This window comes from Calliphora vicina, chromosome 1, assembly GCF_958450345.1.
Source record: "Calliphora vicina chromosome 1, idCalVici1.1, whole genome shotgun sequence".
In the NCBI taxonomy this organism is placed as follows: Eukaryota; Metazoa; Arthropoda; class Insecta; order Diptera; family Calliphoridae; genus Calliphora; species Calliphora vicina.
Genome location: NC_088780.1, coordinates 90,110,625 through 90,129,690, shown reverse-complemented (window position 1 = coordinate 90,129,690; position 19,066 = coordinate 90,110,625). Strand labels below are relative to the sequence as shown.

Genomic DNA, 19,066 nt, shown 5'->3' with positions numbered 1-19,066 from the left:
ACATACATATATAATAATTATAAAAAATAATAATGCATCCACAACAAAGGTGAAGGGTATATAAGATTCGGCATATCCGAATATAGCACTCTTACTTGTTTTTAATTTAAAATTAAAATAGACATTATTCGGTTAATCGAATAATTCTAAATTATCGCAATATAGAGGCTCTAAATATGTATTACAAACAAGTATTAATCCAAAGATATTATGATACTATATCCATTGTTTTCTCAGAAGAATAATTAATATTTTAAAACATTAACAAGGTATTTGCTGGGAACTCTTTTGTGTAATTTTTGGGCATTGAGAGACTTATTGATTTTATATTTATGCAAACAAATATAAGTGCATATTTTCCAATAATAAATGCATGAAAATCCGTCCTACTTATTAGTTAAAGAAAGAATTAAAATCGAATATTTGAAGACACTATTTTAATACCAGTTTTACACAAAAGTTCTCTAAAATATTGTAGAACTCATTCTAGATCTATAGTTCTTAAACTACTTTGCATGAGTTAAATATTTGTTTCCTGCCAGACTTCGACATTACTAAATTCAATTATGTTTTCATAAAATCGTTAAACTGGTTTAAATTTTATTATAAAATAATAATTTTAAGGAAAAATAAAACAACTTTTATTAAATATTTTGTAGCCATTGTAAATCTTTCGAAACTACTTCTTCATTTTTCTTAGATTTTTTGGATTTTTTCTTTTTAATATTAGATTGTTCATCACTGTCGTTTGCCTCAGCATTGCTTTCACTGTGTTTACGTGTATTCTTCTTTTTCTTTTTAAGTTTTTCTTCACCAACAAATTCCACAGCATCCTCATCATCAGCACTATTAATTTCTATTGGCGAAGTTTTATGATCTCGTTTCTGACTGGTTTTTCCAGAGGAGGTTACAGATTTTATTATGCATCTCTGACTCAGGCTTTCTTTTAATATTTGCGCAGAAATTTCATCGGCTTTATTCAAACGTTTTACAATTGATTTATCCAGTTCTAGTTTATCTTCATACTGTACACCCAGTAACGGATGTCTGACCCGTATACTAGCGGGCAATGGGACTCTTTTTGTTGGAGGGCAACACTCTTCAGCACGTTCTGCAGTTATAGTTTCTGCAGCTTTTAGGCGATCTCTTACAACTATTGTCCCACGTACGGGAAGCAAGCGTAAATCATAACGACCCTTACGATTACAATAAGCAAACGCATGTTGTTCCTTGCCTTCGTTAAATTCCATCGATACGGCTTCACTGCTGTTGATATTTGTACGGCCAGGCATTTTTAATTTTTGACTTTCCAGCTCGGTAACATCCATACCTTTGGGACACTGTAACAACCATATTTCGTTTTCCAATAAATCAAAGTCATGTAATTTTCCTATAGGCTTGGATTCACTGGTCAACTCTATCTCGGAAAACGATTGATTCTCCTGTAGGAACGATTCTTTACAGGTTAATGGATCGGCATTAGGGGCCATTGCACTTAATAAATTTATAAAATATTTAAAAAGTTAAAATCTCGTAGAATCAAAACAAAAAACACACGTGCATAACAAATTTAATGATGACTAGAATAGTGTTGCCAATACTATTTTTGAAAAACTAAATTTTCCCTCTATGCACTGTAGCATTCATTCAAGGTGGTGGCAGTTCTATATAAACAACAATTGGTCTCAATCCTGTCTATACCTGATAAATTTTTATCATGATAACCGTCAAAATGGTTGTCAAGATAAAAAAATTATATAGTATAGTGTCAATTTATTAGTACTAGCCGCTGTCTATACTCGACAAATATTTATCATAACAATGACGTTTGTTGTCAAGACAAAGATGTCTGAGCAAAAGCACTAACAATATTGTCATAATAATATAAAAAAGCCTTCCTAGGCCAATTAACATATATTACAAAGATTTACATTTGAGTAAGTTTTAAGAGATATACATTATTTTTATTTATTCATGCAAAATTATATTACAAGTATTCTTATTATCTATGAGAACATCCATACAGAAGGATATAGGCATGGGTCAATCGACTTGGAATTTGATGAGTTACACACGGAATGGAAACTTATGTATATGTACCCTCATTCACCACTTGTTGTGTTGGTGACAAGATGTATTAACATGGTGGCAGCGTAACTACAACAATTCCAGAACAACAGTCATTATTGTTTGTGTAAAACAATGATGTTCATTTCATTGTGCTTTCGCGCTGAGTAACAGCACACATATTCATATTCTCTTTAAAAGAGCATAACAAATGTCTATTTTTTTTTCAGAAATTCATTAAGCATTGTTGTTGGTTGGTTTTTGGACGAAGCATAGCAAACACACGCGTTTCAATTACAATTGAACACAAAACAACAAAGTCAGAAGTAAATAAAAAATTTGAGAGAATTTCGGCCGTATAATGTATATTTTATTTCCTTAAAATTTAAATTACATTCATTTAATAAATTGGTTATATCTGGCAAAAATTCTAAATCTAAACATTCTTTATTTTGTTCTTATTTTAAGTGTTTGACATTATGTTTGCTGGGTAGCTCTCTCACCAATACATCTTCATTTTTATTTTTGAACATCACTGGTGTAAAACATTTTAAACTGTCAAAAAAAGGGTAAAAAAATGGCGTGCACATTTCAGCGGTCCACAACATGGGCAGCGCAGTGGCATCGGCTCTCAGTGTTGCCACCTTAATGCCTTATTATATTATCTTACAAATCTGGCATCACGTATATTTTGACAGCGCCATCTTTGCCAACACACAAAAAATATTTATCTATCAAAATTTCAAAAAGAAGAAGCAGCACGAACAGAATAGAAGAACCAAAAACTACGAAAAATTTTTAATTCGGTTTTTGATTTTTTGAAAATTTTTGCATTATATTTTTCCTTTTATTTTGTTATTAAAGTCATACAAAATACAAGTTTTTACAATAAAAAACTTTCCAATAAATAGAACTTATTATAAAAAAAGTAAAATCAAAAAGAAAATATAAATGCCATTACAACAACATCTATGTGAGTTTTGCATGTGTGAAATAAAAAGCAACATCAAATGTTTTTATTTGAGAGTGAATATATAATTATTTGTTTAATAAATAATGAAAGGTATAAAGAAAATGTTAATTTAATAAAAATTTTCCTGTGACGTGGACAATAAATTTTGTGTGTGTGTGAGTTGAACACCATGTAAAATTTATGAGTGGAGTTGCAATATTTTCCGTTTTCTGTGTATATCTTGTGTCTTATTCGTGTTTTCATTTTCTGTCTCTGTACCCAATTAGGTCAAACAAAGAAAGACACAGCTGCTGTTTCAATTATCATGTTTATTTTTTGTATTGTGTACACATTCGGCTTAAATTGACAGTATAGTATAATGATGATACCTTGGAATATCATGGTGGGGGTGTTATGGGTTCATACTGGACTTGGACCTTAAATACAATTTTATGGTATAAATAAGATTGTGACAACTTTATTTTAATATTAATGATATTTCTCTTGCTCTCTCTTAGTTTAGGAGTTATAGGAATTTTAAGTTTTTATATGTCAGTAAATACATATCTATTTTTATTAACAAATTATCTGACCAATATGGGTATCATTGAATAGTGCTTCAATATACATTTTGATATCCAGAAAATGTGTTATCATTTGGACCATATATTGATAACATCTGTACTAAAGTCTGTCTGATATTACGTATGTTATATCACCTGAATATGTCCCTAGCTTTACAAGTCAAGCTGACTGTTGCACATTCCTTGCTTATTTCACAATTTAATTATTGTGTTGAGGTTTATTTGGGTTGTATGTAACATGACGAATAAAAAAGGATAAAATTGATTTTGCACAAAATTGTGAGATTTGGATGGACATAGGTTAAGTGCTCATGTCTCCATTCATCTAAAAAATGATTTGAATCTAAATTTTTATGAACCTTAAATTTCAGAAACCGGCGGAAATCACCAAATTATTATATCTTGTGTACATAACTCTATTGGTTAATTCACAAGGTATCTTATCAGTCATATTGTCATAATGTCCTAATATATCACGACTCGGCGGGTCGGCTTAATCGTCTCTTAGGCATTCGGCGCAGGTCTCTGCTGGTTGGCTACGATAACACAATAAACATAGCATACAGAGTAGTAATAGTTTAGGATATTTTTTGGTTGAAAAGCAATAAAAAACATTGTTAAATATTAGGACATTATGACAATATGACATGATAAGAGACCTTGTGAATTGACCATATATATGAACAATCATATGACATTATTTTCAGACCTTCAGCATTACAATTTCGAAAAAGTGATCAAAACATATTTATTAATTAACCTTATAGTGGTTGGAGTAAACGTTTTAATTGACTTAAATTTCCTTTAGTTACTTCGAATTAAACCAAATACATATCGCTGGCTTAACATGCAAAGGCTCTAAGTCCACTTTTTTTAGAAATTGAGATTTTAATGCAGTAATGTACAATAAGTAAAAATACATTGATTACAAAGAAAAAAATTGGAGTTATCTCGCTTTTTGTTGTTGTTTTATAGTGATGAGCAAAAGCGCTTAGTCCGATTTGTCACAATTTATCACAAGAAAAAGCTCCAAGTCCCTATAAAAAGTACAGTTTAACCATTTCTGTCAAATTGTTCAATGACATGTATTAAAACAAGTAAGAAAAAATGGTCATGCCAACCACTTTTTTTTTAAATTTAAAAAAGTAATTTTCGGAAGAGTGTCTTATTTGGGAGCTATGGCTAATTCTGGACCGATCGAAATCAAAGTTATTTGCGTTGAATTTTATGTGTATACCAACATTTTTAAAAGATTTATGATCGTTAAAGTGATTTTTGGAAGCGGGCCCTATATGGGAGCTATGACTAATTATAGACCGATCGGCATGAAATTAGGTGACATGATTTCCATAGTATAAAGTATTTCGGAAGGACATTTGTATGGGAGCTAGTGGAAATAATGGACCGATTTCAGCAAGTTTCAATAGACTTCGTCCTTGGGCCTAGAAAAAGTGTATATACCACATTTTATCGAAATGTCTTCAAAATTAATCGACTCATAAAGTGATTCTGAGTCTATCGGTATAATTTAAGGTGGGTGTTAGACTAATATTTTTGGGCGTTACAAACATCTACACAAATGTATTATAGCTATGTACATTCGGCTGTGCCGAATCTTATATATCCTTCACACTTTAAAATACAAGTTTTAAATATGTTTAGGTATAAAAAATTAAAAAAAAATAATTTCAAAATTGTTTTTTAAAATTTAAAAAAAAAATTACCAAACTTTTTTTCTAAATTGTTTTTTTTTCAAGTTTTTTAAATTTTTTTAAAATTATTAGTGAAATACAAGTTGGAGGGCTATATTTGGCTGTGCCGAATCTTATATACACATCTGCTCAAAATAATAGATACACCTAATTGGAAAAAATTTAAATGGCGGTAACATTGAAAATTTCCTCGCAAGCGTTAAGAATACATCATATTATTAAAATTTCTATCTGGCAATGTCATGTCAGTCAAAAATCTGGCAACTATTTGCTTTCATGTTGATTTTTAAAAACGAATTTATTTGAATTACAAAAAATTATTTGCTCATAAAAATAGATACACATCAGTAATTTGTAATTTGTTTATATACAATTTTTTTTGTGCAATTTTTTGTTCCTATTTACGTGAAACAGTAAGTATAATTTAAATTTTAGCAACAATTTTATAAAAAATAGGACTCTTTTGAAGAAAATGGGACGAAATCATCATTGTACCGAAGATGAGAAAAAAATTGTTCAAACGATGAGAAATCAAGGAAAATCATTACGGGAAATAGCAAAGAGCATAGGAAGATCTTTACATTTTGTCCAAAATGCTTTATCTAAAAAACAAAAAAGAGAAACTCGCGGTAGACCAAAGAAAACCAGTCCAGAAACAGATAGGCGGATCGTCCTTATGGTTAAAAAAGACCCTTTCATATCATCGAAAGCTATTTCTGCGGAGCTATGTAACGAAATCAGTCCACAAACAGTTCGTCGTCGTCTTTTACAAGCTAAATTGCCGGGAAGAATTGCCAGAAAAGTGCCACTAATGCGCCAAAAAAATATCAAGACAAGATTAGAATTTGCTAAAGAGCACTTACAATGGTCCGGGTGTGAAGGCGAAAAAAAATGGAGAAATATTTTATGGAGCGACGAAACAAAAATAAATTTGTTTGGAAACGACTGCCAAAGAAATGTACGCCGACCAAAAGGAAAAGAATTCCACGTTAAATTTACAAAAAAGACAGTAAAACATGGCGGGGGAAACATAATGGTTTGGGGTTGCTTTTCATGGAATGGTGTTGGTCCGATATTCCGAATAGAAGATACCATGAATGCTAGTGGGTATAGAGACATATTGGAAAACGTAATGCTTCCATATGCATCGGAAAATATGCCATTAATATGGACATTCCAGCAGGACAACGACCCAAAACATAGTTCAAGATTAGTTAAAAACTGGTTCTTGGAGTATAACGTACCTGTTTTAAGCTGGCCCAGCCAATCCCCTGATTTAAACCCAATAGAAAACTTGTGGAGTGAATTAAAGATAAGGCTTTCGAAGGAAGTTTTCAAAAATAAAGACGATTTATGGGAGAAAACGCAAAAAATATGGTACGAGATTCCATTGGAGAAGTGTCAGAACTTGATATCCAGTATGCCCAGAAGAGTGGAGAAAGTTTTACAAAACAAAGGTGGATATACTGGATACTAGCTTTACTTTAATAATAAACTAATTTTTTTAAGATAAAATTTATTAGCTTTTGTTTAATAAGAATTTTTAAAAATGTATCTATTATTATGAGCACCAAATTTTTCGAAATTTAAGAAATTTAATTTACTTTATAATATTTATTATTAATTATGAAATATTTTGTTTTTTACTCTCCTTTTAACTATAAATAAAAATCGACTGAATTTTTTTTATAATTTACAATATACCATTATTTTTTTTCGTTTTTAAAAAATAAATTTTGGTGTATCTATTATTTTGAGCAGATGTGTATATCCTTCTTAAAAAAGTTTTTTCCAAATTTTTTTTAAAATTTTTGAAAATTTTTAATGTTTTTTTTAAATTTTTAAAAATTAAAAAAACGAATTTATGGCAAAAAAAAATTTTGATGAAAAAAAAAAATTCGGGTTAAAATATATTTTTCCTGATTTTGACCCATTGTAGGTCCAACTTATATAAATCGTTGCAATGGACTTTGAAATTTCTATCATTACATACCCATATTGTCTATATTAATAACTTAGTAATCCAGATATAAAAACTAGTAAATATGAAATGAAAGACAAGTACTAAGAAAAAGAATTAAGTCCATAGAAAAAATACAAACTAAGCAATAGAAAAAGCTCTAAGTCCAAAAAACCTTTTATCTCGGCAAATACTTATGTTATCATTTTGCTTTTACGCACATCGAAAAAAGTTTGAATGTTTTTTGTCTCTCCTGTAAAATTTTAAAATATGGACTTAGAGCCTTTGCACGTTAAGCCAGCGATATGAATAATTTTCATAAGTTAACAAAAAATAATCAACAATTTCTTTATAGACAATATTCTTTGAGAATACTGTGGAACTGCTCTCCTTCCCATTTTCATGAATCACTTTCCCACTAACATCATGTAGGCATCTTGCTCTAGAAAAAAAACTTTTTAGGCAGATAGATCCCCACCTTTTCCAACGTCTGACCTTGTGCTTTATTTATTGTTTTGGAAAATGCCAGCCTTATGGGAAATTGTGTTCTGCGCAAAACAAATGCGAGGTATGGATTAATAGGAGCCAGTTCAATCCTAGGGATTAATGCCGGACTTCCTTCGGCATTGCCTGTAAGGATATTTGCACATATGAGGTTTTTCGGAAGGCCATCTTGTGCCATTACAGAGTCCTCTCCTCGTATTTAAATTCCACAGAAGCATTACAATAGAACCGACCTTGAGGTTTAATATATTAAGCGGCATACCAGATAGTGAAACGTTGTTCAAAAACTCGATCGGATAGTTTTCTCTTTCGGCTATACTATCACATACAGTGTTAATACTCAAGTATGTGGAACGCTCGCGTCAGAAAGTTGTGAAAAAGTAAAATCCCCTTAAAAAATAGTGAGTATATGGAGAAATATTAAAAACGGAAAGTCGAAAATCAAAAAACTCCGTTATGATCTTTCGCAGAGAAAGTACTTTAAGTGTGCCAAATTTCAGCTTCCTATGTCATCAGATGGCTTCAGAAAGTTGCGGATAGAAAATGGGACATATATACAAACATCCGGACATACTAAGATATTAATTATACAGATATGAAATTCGTCGTTTAAAAGTAAATTGTTTGACTGTAATACAGTTATATCGCTATTTTCAGCACCATTTGAATTAAACTAATGGTGAATTGGGTGAAAAACTACTTGAAAATAAAGTTAGTATTTTTAACATGAAAATACACATTCTGGTGTAGTCTAAGGGTTCAAACTACTGAACTGTAGTCGAACAACCTGGGTTCGAATCTCAGTGGAGGTAAACAAATTTTATTTTAAAATTAAAATAAAGGTACTTAAAATAGTATAGCAGAAATTAATTTCAAAAAAGTATCAAAATATGTTTAATGAAGGTTGCCCATTTTGACCCCTTTCCGAATTGTGGGTTCTTTTTTGTGTGGTGAGAAGAATATATTTTTTTTAATTTTTAATTTGAATAAATAATATCTAATGTCCGGTTATACCCCCGTTTGCGTAACTTTTTTCTCCCGTGTATTTTCGAAAATTTTCGTATTTATTATTGGTAAAAAGTGCATTTGTCACCACATTAAATGTTAAGGATGTTTTATATAAAACCATTTTAATATCGGAAAAAGAACCTTTTGTTAAAAAATAAAGAAAAAGAAGTACGTTTTGCTAAAAACAAAATTGAAAAGTAACGATAACATTTTAAATGAATGTTTGTACTTCGTAAAAAAATTAAAAAAAATTTGCTAACTTGATTGTTTCTAGAAGATTTCAACCCGAATATAAAAATACAAATTAAACAAATTTCACAATTTTTTGATCATCACACAGGGATTTATTAAGAATATAATAGGGAATAAAAATATGCAAAAAAATAAATCCATACCTCCTAAATTTTTTCCGTACCTGCGACTTAAATTTTGCGATTTTGACCCCTAGTTCTCTTAAGAGTTAATTACAATTTTTCACCGTTATTGTAAATATAACCTCTTAAGCTATATTTTTAGCAACTTTCATTATAATCGGCATAAAAATATATAATGTTTCTCTATCATTCATTTAGAAATTCTAAATATTGCAAACTTTTACCTTTGACCTTCAGGATTTAAGTGTTAAAGTTGCCCGGTTTTAGTAAAACGTTCAGAGTATATTTAAAATAAATACGGATATATTTTAAGTAAAAATGTGCTTTTATTTTAATATTTCTCAAATATGTTAATTTTGTTCCTACATTTCTTGTTCCAGTGGCCTGAGACACGATAATGGCGTGGGGAATTTTTAATAACTTTAAAATGTTTTAACCAATTTTTTTCTTTTATATCTCATTACAACGACAATTATGTACACATTTCGATTCTTTTATATTAAATTGCAAAAGTTATTATTTAATGGCGAAATTTTTACAAAAACTGAAAAAATTGCATTTTTTCCCCTTGTAAATGTTTTCACGAACTTTAACCCTCGTGCGGCACACCAATTTTAAACCGATCGAGCTCAAACTTTTGTCAACATTTTTTTTATACTAACCTAACACAATACTGGCCTTCGTATTTGAAACAGATGAGTTTTAAATTTTTCCATACATTGAAGGTCCACCATTTAAAGATCTACCTATGTTCGCACGGACTTTTGAAGGCTATGTAGGACCTATGGGAATGAAATTTTCTCCAAATAGTTGGCACAAAATTAACAAAAATTTGGTGGATGATCAAATCGATGTCGCATTGTAATAGAGATAAAATAAGTCAGTTCTATTATATCCGAATTTATTTCGCGATCTTATTGAAAACAAACATTCTTCGTAATCTGTTGCATTTTCGATTTTATACTTATTAATAATGTTTATTTTTTCCATTTTATTTTTAGTTTTATGAATTTTTGAACATTTGTTACGTATAAACATCTATTCATTTTGAATATAAAATAACAACAACTAATCCTCCGAAAAATAAAAAACGAATTTGTTTTTGTAACCAACTCTTCCAAATATGGACTTATCATCATCGATTTCTTCAACCTCCACCAAAACATATACGACAGCAGCAGGTCTATCACAGACACAAACGCCAAATCAAATTGATAACGCTGAAACAAACAATAGTACTGGAACAATCAATAATGATGATACCGCCGGCAGTTATAGCTTATATGACAGTGCTATGGACAATAGTTTGACAACTTTTGTTTCCTTTAGTGGTATGTGTTGAAATAATAAAAAATAAACAAAATCACATTGAAAAATCTGTATATGTAATCTGTTTTTTTTTTGTTGTTTCTTTGTAGAAAGTGCCAATAATAATAGTTCTTTGAATTCCACAACAAACAGTAGTACACCCAAGACAACAACATCGTCAAGTGATAATTTTTCACATCTGAATTCATCTGGATCGTCGTCAATAAATGATTTTGATACAACGATAAATGGCAGTGAAATAGAAGAGGATGAAATTACAAGGACAACTTCAACAGCAACTATAACGGATGCGGCAGTAGCGGAATCTAACAAAACCGCAACAAAGACTTATGATTTTGGTCCCCATTATAATATTTCAACGCCGCTTGATCATTATACTAATAATGTGAATGCCAGCATGTTATTCATACAATCGGAGAGCACAGAGACCAATACTTCTCAGGAAGAAGTCGATCCTAAATCTCAATTAGCAAATAAGACAATATTCAAAACCGATAATCCCAATTTGTCAATTATAGAAATTAATGAGAATTCCATTAAGGAGCAGGATATTGAAAATTCGGTATTGGTGATTGAGACCTCATCTGACGATGAGGACACAGAACACTCGGAACAAAAGCTGGCAGTTGGTGCAACCAATGTTGGTTCTATGAGTTCTTTTGCCCATAACGTCATTACATCGTCCAATAAAAATGTTTCGCCTAATAAATTACCAGCTGAGAATGCAGCTGAAAAGAGACGTAGAAAAGCCGAATCACTTATACATTCGAGCAAACAAAAACTTAATATTGCCATTGCCGAGGCTTCGGCCGCCGAATCAGCATCGCCAGCTGCAGTTGTTGGTGACTCAGCCGTTGTTGGCAATGGCCTACAGCCAGTGACAAAACGCGAAATAAAAATATACGATAGTCTTGAAGAATTTGAAAAGAATTTGCCATCAACGGTTACTGTGCTGGACACACCGTTTGGCAGCAGAGTGTATTTGGTGGGTACAGCACACTTTAGTGAAGACTCACAGGATGATGTGTCATTTGTAAGTTAATACATTTGTTTTAAGTCAATCTAACGAACAAACTTAATATTAATAAGGTGCCTGTCAATAGTTCTTTATCTAAATAGTATTGATTGGTCATATCGGGTAAAATACTTGTTGCTCAAACGTTGATCATTCTATTAATAAATCAAAGCATCAAAAATGTTAATTTTAAAGTGCGTAAAAAATAGCATATCGAGGGGCTATATTAAAAATCGTCTATCTTAAATTTCCACGAAAATGAGTTTTTGATGGAGAAATATTCAGCAAACAAGCCCTCCTTTATGATTGTTGGCAATTTTATTGACTTTTTTGTAATTCCTCTCTCTATCTCAATAATTTGGACATGAATCTGACTAAATATTTTAAATTAATATATAGATATTAATGGACATTTTCACCGAAAAGTTCACCCAGACCGAAAAATTAAAAGTTAATCAATTAAAATCAAATTTCGCTCCAAATATATTTTTTTACAAATGTTTCTCAGGGTAGGGTATTATATGGTCATGATTGACGTCACGCAATCGTATCCTTAGGGTCAATTGTTGCAATATTTTTATAATAATATCGAATTATTTAAAAAAAAAGACTTTTCTAAACCACTGTATATTGCTCTTTACAAACATGTTTTTACTTTTAAATTAAAAGAATTAATAATTGAAAAACAATTCATAATTGTGGTAAATCATTATTAAATTTATTAAATAACAATTCATATGTTTTGTAAATCATTATAAAATGTATGGTGGTCATTGAGTTTGCCCAATTGAAAATATTATTTAAAAATTTTAAATATTGATTTGCATCAAATGAATTTTGGCCATTTATTTTTAAAATTTATAAATAAGTCACCTTGATTACTTTTTTCTTTCCTTTCTGTTTCTCTTATACATCACTGTGCTCTAATGGCTCTCAAAACTGTAATTTTGACGCATCCAATTCCATCTTAATCATATTAGCGCTTCTTACAGTGTTTGAAGCCGTTCTTTAAGCTTTGGGAACTTCAAACACAAATTGGTTGACCAGAGCTTTTATTTTACCATAATTTTCGCGATCTCTCAAATTATTTTGCACTACACAAAACAAACGACCTAATCAAATGAAAGTTTTTGGTTAAACAGAACAAAAATTGTGTGACCTTCTTATTTTGACGGGCATCTTAGCATTTATATATCGTTACCTTAATATAGAAAGGTCGTATTTTTTTTTGTAAGCTCAGATTTTCGTTTATTTCGATAAATGGTCCGCACATAATCATATTTAGACAAAAAATCTCGACTTAAAAAAATTATATATGAGCGTTCTCACGACAATTGGATCTCCCGTCCGGAACGACCCGAATCATATTCGGCCAAAGATTGTCAACTCAGCGACTGCTGTACAAACAGAAAGTTTTTTCCCAGGAAAGAACAATCGGCCACAGTCGAACTGTTACAACAACAACTTAAAAAAACACGAGTTAGGGCCTTTCAATATTAAATGGTAACGATATGATTTCTCCCCACTAAATTAAAACTATGTAAATGAAATTAATATTGCAAGTTTTTATTATTTAGGTTATTCGTAATGTCCGTCCAGACGTTGTAATGGTCGAATTATGTCCATCACGTATACCAATTTTAAAACTAGATGAAAAAACCCTTTTGGAAGAAGCCAAAAATTTCAATATAGCAAAGGTATTGTTGCATCTATCATTCAATCATCCTCTAAATATCTTCATATAATAATAATAATTGATTTACAGATTCGCAATATCATCCAATCGCATGGTTATATTAATGGTATATTTTTCATTTTACTACTGCAAATGAGTGCACAAATTGCCAAAGATTTAGGAATGGCACCTGGTGGAGAATTTCGTCGAGCTTTTGAAGAGATTCACAAGTTACCCGGTTGCATGCTACATTTAGGTGATCGGCCAATACGCATAACTTTGCATCGTGCATTGAGAGCCCTGTCCTTGTGGCAAACCGTGAAACTTGTGTGGCGTTTGACATCGACCGATACCATAAGCATTGAAGAAGTAGAAGAATGTAAGCAACGTGATCTGTTGGAGAAGCTAATGCAAGAAATGGCTGGCGAATTTCCAGCATTTTCCGATGTCTTTGTTAAGGAACGTGACTTATTTTTATGTCACTCTTTGCAATTGGCCGCCTTGCCTCAACCGCCAGCAGATGGTGCAGGACGACCCAAACCGGTCAGAGTGGTGGGTGTTGTGGGCATCGGTCATGCCAATGGTATAGCCAAGATGTGGGGTCGTGTCGACCCTCAGACAATACCAGCCATAATGGAAATTCCACCGGCCAGTTTAAGTACACGTGTCTGCAAATATACATTTAAGTACGGCCTAATCGGCTTAACCATATTTGGAGCTTTCAAGTTGCTTAGACCGCGCCTGGCTCGTTTTTATTGATTTTTGTGGCAGCCTTTTCTAAATTCGTTTAGTACAAGTTTATGCTTTTAAAAACCGAAAGAAGAAAATTATATATAATAGTGTATGTATATTCAATATTATGGCAATTTGTTTTAGGCATTATAATGCAATATTATATTAATTTTAAATTCAATTTAATGAAATATATATGTATGTTTATGTATATCAACAACATTCGTTATTTTACTTAATACATAGTATGTTTAATGTTCGATGCAAAAGAATAAAATTCTTAATTTTTCGTAATAAATTTTGTCATAAACATTTTCTTAAAAACCACTGAGACAGCTAGCTAAATGGAAGAAAACCAATCGATAAATCAAAAAAAGAAGAAAAGAAACAAATAAATTTTAGCTTTTACATACATGTAAACATATTTAAATGTGATTTTCCTTCCATACTACAGGTGTTTGAATTTTGTTTTTAACTAATACAAGAAAAACTAATTGAAACGAAAACGTACTTTATGTGTAAATAATATGTAATGAAAATGTGATGATTTATGGCATATTCAAACAACAAACAAAAAATACATTTTTAACAAAGCAACTCCCAAGGAAACATTCCTCATATTCAATCTACTATGTAGTTTATATATAATATTTTATGTTCCCTTTTTTATATATACATTTAAACATATGTAACATATATATATATATACTAAATATATTCCAGAGATTTGATCTAAATAAAACATATATATATTTACACAAAAACTTACAAAGGGATTCAAAAATAAATATTTCAATATAACAAATAAAACAATTTTAATAATAATAATAATAATATTGAGATGTATTTTAGTTTTTAAGTAATTGTTTTTATTAATTATTGTAAATGTTTGAAATTGTATTAAAATTTAAAATAAAAAAAGTAGTCTGTGCATTTATTACTCGTTGCATGTAGAATTTATGTAAATGAAAATGTAATAATAAAAACAAACCAATAAAATTCTAAATTAACAAAAAATGTGTAAAATCCAATGTTTAATTATGTATGTTTCCATTGTTATTGTAAAAATGCATGGTGAAAAAGTAATTTTCTTAACTTATTAAAATGTTTTTATTCTGTCTCATTAGCCAAAAAAAAAACTATTTAGTTATTCGGGATTTGAAAGAGTTAGGCTGTTTTTAATTATTAAAAATGTTTGAAAAGAAGACACAATTTCCCTAACATTAAAGTACGAGTATAATAGGTCTACTTTTCATTTTCTACTATATAATCTATAGGTGAAACGAGGTTTGTTTATAGTAAACTGATTGTATTGCCAAGATTATATGGCAGAAAAAAATTGCATTATCAATTTGAATTTAGCGGTTTGTAACGAATGCTTATAGCATTCATAATGTTTGTCAAAATGAAGTCTAGTATTTACAATAATAGAACAAAATTAAAATTAACCCTTAAGGCACTTGCGGTCAAAATGACTGTTCAAGTCATTCAGGGTCATTTGGACCCCAAGTGCTATTAAGGGCTAATTTCCATTTTTGTGCTGTTATTGTAAATACTAGACTTCAGTTTATATTTTTCTTAAGTTTTATCAAAATCGGCCCAAAAATATATAATAATTCGCTATCTTCCCATTAGAAATTCCGAATATTGAAAAATTTTACCTTTGACCTTCACGATTTAAGGGTTAACGTTTTCCGATTTTAGGAAAACTTTCAGACTATATTTAAAATTACCTGGTCTATAATATTCTGAACAGATTTTACTTAAAATTAATAACAGTAAAGAAATTGGGCTCATTCGCCAAAATATGGCCAAAAAATGAGTTTTTCTCGATAATCGCAAAATTTATGTCGCAGGTACGGAAAAACTATAGGAGGTATTGTCATACTTTTTTCACATTTTTATTCCCTATTATGTTGTAAATAAATCCCCATGTGATGATCAAAAAAATTTGAAATTTGATTAACAAAATTTTTAAAAATTTGAAATTGGAGTTTTGAAACTGCCGTTAAAATTTGTTTTGGTTATACCTGCGAATCCTATGAAGATAAAACCTCATATACAAGTAAATATGGATATATTTTAAGTAAGAATAAACTTTTGTTGTAACATTTCTTAAAATATGTTAATTTTATTCCTAAATTTCTTGTTCTAGTGGCCTGGCGATTTTTTAATAACTTTAACATTTTTTAACGAATTTTTGTCTTTTATATCTTATTAGAACGACAATTACGTACACATTTCGATTCTTTTAAATTAAATTGCAAAAGTAATTATTTAATGGTCCCCCTTGTAAATGCACCTCAAAACTAAATCGAAAGTCGGCACGGGTTGCCCTTTTGGTGGTATTTTAGGTCATTACTAAAGTTATCAGCGGGTACCGTGACAACATTTCAAAAAAATTAATTCTAAGGGATACTGTAATATGTATGTATAAAACACTGTCAATTTAAAATCAGAAATACAGAATTATTAAATATTTTTTTTGAAATTAATAAATTACACGGAATCGAAGAACCTAAAACGAAATCGATCAGAATAAAAACTACGGAATTGAAACCATTCCGAAGAAAATGTGTGACAGGCCTGATAGTTTATAAGTATGACAACATTAACTGTGAATCAGCTTTAAAAGCTTTAGATATAAATAATACTTGAATTTAGCTAGAAGATGGCGCTGTGTATATAAATAGAAATCATAGCGTTGCTGAGGAGTCAGCATATCGTAAGCACTGCTTGAGTTAACATCAACCACTAGTAGGGTATATTGAGAAATCTATCGAATTCCGCAATTACACACTATAGGATTATAGGATCATCCGTTCTAAAATTGGAACGACGAGATCTGCCAAAAGAGGCACTACCAGGGGGGTGTCCTATCTCCACTTCTGTGGGACTTGGCCTTAAACTGTCTGCTCAGAAAACTAGATTCCCTGAACTACAAGACTGTTGCCTATGCGGATGATGGAGCGGTGGTGGTCTCAGGGATTCATCTGGGCACGATATCACTAAGACTGGGACGGCACTCGAAATTTTAAATCGATGGTGCATCGATAGTGGTTTGAAACAAAAACAAATTTTTAAAATTTTTGAAATTTTGTTTTTGCATTCCATATAAATATCACTTTGTGAAGTGATTTACAAAATTAGGGCCATAGTCTCATATCGAAAAATCGTCCAGATATACTGCATATCTATAGTATTTGTAATATATACTAGTAACAAAGCCGGACAACCAAATAAAATTCCTCGGATGCACGCGAAACTAAGCGATTAATAATTACCGGAGCGGTAAGTACAGCTTTTGAGATCAATACTTAACGACGAGTATGATTATGTTCGTAAATGCAGTAAATTTACAAATATTACAATAAATGAAAAGAAAATGAAAAAAAAAATAAAAATTTGAGCATCGCTGATGCAACGATCTGCGAACTTTTGCAACAGTATACTAAATGATGCGCTGGTTAAAAAAGTTTGCGGCATCACTGCCAACTATAATATAAACAATAATGGCAAATTTGCTGCAGTGAAGCAACATAACTGCATTTACGAACGCACCCAATAATTTGAATGTAAGCAGCAAAACCATTCGTAGAAGTTTTATTAGTAGCCAGAACATTGGCCAAGAAAGCTTTTTTAAGTGACAGCAAGCGCAAAAAAAGTATCGAGTTTGTAAAGAGAAGTACAGATAATAGGGTATTCATTCGAGTAATATTCGTTCGATTTTCGAATAATTTCTTACGAATAATTATTCGAATAACTTAAAAATTACCATTTTCGAATAACGAATAATACGAACAATCTTATATAGAATAATCTTATATAAATTTATTAAATTGCTTAAAATTGTTCAATATTTAAATAAGTATTGTAATGACTAACAAAATTAATATTGTTTCTGAAATTCGACAAATAATTAAAGATAAAGGGAGTCTTAGGTTCACTGGTCCGATAGATCCTTCTATAAATATATACATTAGAAAACCATAGGTCTAAAATGAAATCCTATCTTGCGCATTTCGACTTTTATCCAATGATATTTCAGTACCCCGGGAGTTTTTTCCCATTGAATTTGAATAGGAAAAATGGGATTTGATTTTAGACCTATGGTTTCTTGGGGAAAATTTCTTAGAATTTTCCTTAGAATGCGTTACTGCTATACCATTTTTTATGAAAAAAATCGACCCAGCCTAATATACATATTACTACTAGAAGCTACAAGTCTTTCAAAATGTTTAATGAAAATAAAAGGTACGGAATAAAATATTTATTATTTAGTAAAAAAATGCTGAATGATTTTGGAATTGATTTCGAAACAGAAATTTTAGGATCTAAACATAACTGGGCGGCCGTGGTATTAACATATGCTGACTAAATAATTATTAGCAGAATCGCAATTAATAGTCAAAATATTAACTTAGATTAAAGTGGTGTTGAAAGTGACGGCGAATGTGATTTTGAAACGATCGTCGAAAGTGATATTATGGATGACATTTATAAAAATATATATAAGTGATGTTATTAACCACGTAAGTAAGTGTTGCAAAATATTTAATCAATCTAATGATAAACACAAAAGACCCCTTTCACACTAGGCAATTTAGTTGCGCAAGTCTCTTGTGTTTGTAGATGCCAGAGGTAATGTCGGGTTAAGGAGAAGACAATTTTACATGCTGTTTTGTTGTTGGGCAAGAGACTTGCGCAACTAAATTGCCTAGTGTGAAAGGGGTCAAACATTGGAAACTTCGGTTTGTAGCAAGAAAATCATGGAGTTCGTCTTGTAGATGATGTTAAACATCGTTGGACAGCGTAATGTCCTTTTTGTGTCTTTATAAATGCGTCAATCATGCACTGACTGACTTCAAATTAGCTACGTTCACTGACAGTGATATCAAACTTTGGACAGATTTGTGTAATTCCACTTAATTAAGCAAAGATTCGGCAACGTTGATACAGCTTGTGGGTATAACAATTTGTTATAAATAATTTAGAAAAAGAGAATAATTCATTTACTAAAGAATTAGACCCCGATTATCGTTTACAACAGTTGTATTTTAGTGTTGTATTTTTTTAAATGCATATGTAAATCATGATCGCATTTAAAGAAATACAACACTAAAATACAACTGTTGTAAACGGTAATAGGGGCCT

General features: G+C 30.7%; 2 protein-coding genes across 2 annotated transcripts; one reads left to right on the top strand and one right to left on the bottom strand.

Annotated features, from left to right (window-relative positions):
• Nucleotides 1-587: 587 nt before the first annotated feature.
• Nucleotides 588-1,567, bottom strand: LOC135949619 (uncharacterized). Its single transcript, XM_065499229.1, has one exon. The coding sequence runs from the start codon at nt 1,488-1,490 to the stop codon at nt 645-647; it is 846 nt and encodes a 281-aa protein (XP_065355301.1). The 5' UTR covers nt 1,491-1,567; the 3' UTR covers nt 588-644.
• A 1,235-nt stretch (nt 1,568-2,802) lies between these two features.
• LOC135963320 (traB domain-containing protein) lies at nt 2,803-14,929 on the top strand. The gene is made up of 5 exons (XM_065515125.1): nt 2,803-3,040; nt 10,163-10,492; nt 10,580-11,523; nt 13,083-13,202; nt 13,271-14,929. Exons 2-5 carry the CDS (start codon nt 10,285-10,287, stop codon nt 13,937-13,939), a joined length of 1,941 nt encoding a protein of 646 aa, XP_065371197.1. The 5' UTR covers nt 2,803-3,040; nt 10,163-10,284; the 3' UTR covers nt 13,940-14,929.
• Nucleotides 14,930-19,066: the final 4,137 nt, after the last annotated feature.